Consider the following 978-nt stretch of genomic DNA (forward strand, 5'->3'; position numbering starts at 1 on the left):
CACACACACACACACACACACACACACACACACACACAGCAATTACGAATAAAATAATACACTAAAACTCTTGCTACTGTCGTAGTTTGATGAAGACAAAAAACAGCAGTCCCAGAATTCCGTTCACGGAAGAGTAGTAGATGGGCACGCCAGCGTCCTTGGTTACGTGCATTAGCGGACCCATGATGGCGGAGCAGAGCGCGAAAGCACACGGCAACATTGCGGCCACTAATGCGATAGCTACTCCAGTGTTTTTGTCTCCCGTCTGTGGATAAGGTCATAGAGTTATTTCTGTTTGTGCACAGTTGTGTAAATCTATGGGATAAGGTATAAGGTAGATAGAGAAAAAACAAACACTCAAAAAAAAAAAAAAAAAAAAAGGGAGAAAAACACCCACTTTAACAAACAACATGAAATAAAGATAAAAATACAGTTACTTATCGTCTCAGAGCTGCCAATAATATTGTCGCTTTTATGCACAAGCGGGCCATCCCGAAAAATGCTGTTTTGAGAAAATTGAAGGTAAACTTTTTTGCCCCTAGTTCAGTTTTAAAAAACAAAACAAGGAGAGTTTTCATCATAGCTAAACAAATATACACACTAAAGAAACCAACCTTCTCCTATAGATAGGGCAATGCCCACTTTTGGTGTGGGTCAAGTTTTCGAGAAACCCCCGAAATCTGGGTTAGCCCGCTTGTCCTTAAAAGCGACCAAACCTAGTGCCTAGTAGTGTAAATTTATGGGATAAGGTAGAGGGAGGGAAAAAACCCCCCACCAAACACTTACACAAAGGAAAAAAAAACCCTACTCAAACAAACAAGAAGATATAAATATAAAAATGCAACTTATCATCATGGTGCTGCCAATAATATTCCTATAATAACCTACCATTTTACACCACTGACAGGATCGAGAATACCCGATTTTATTTACACTATTTCTAAACAAGAAATGGATAACGGCCCGGCACGTTTGACC

General features: G+C 39.7%; 1 protein-coding gene across 1 annotated transcript in view; it reads right to left on the reverse strand.

The window, feature by feature from the left end:
* Nucleotides 1–12: 12 nt before the first annotated feature.
* LOC106012182 overlaps nt 13–978 on the reverse strand; it is a 2,021-nt gene continuing 1,055 nt past the window's right edge. The window contains exon 2 of the mRNA XM_013084300.2: nt 13–265. Coding sequence (XP_012939754.1) covers nt 74–265 — 192 coding nt within the window. The 3' untranslated portion in view covers nt 13–73. The remainder of the gene's footprint in view (nt 266–978) is intronic.

This window comes from Aplysia californica, unplaced genomic scaffold (genome assembly GCF_000002075.1).
Source record: "Aplysia californica isolate F4 #8 unplaced genomic scaffold, AplCal3.0 scaffold00283, whole genome shotgun sequence".
NCBI lineage: Eukaryota > Metazoa > Mollusca > Gastropoda > Aplysiida > Aplysiidae > Aplysia > Aplysia californica.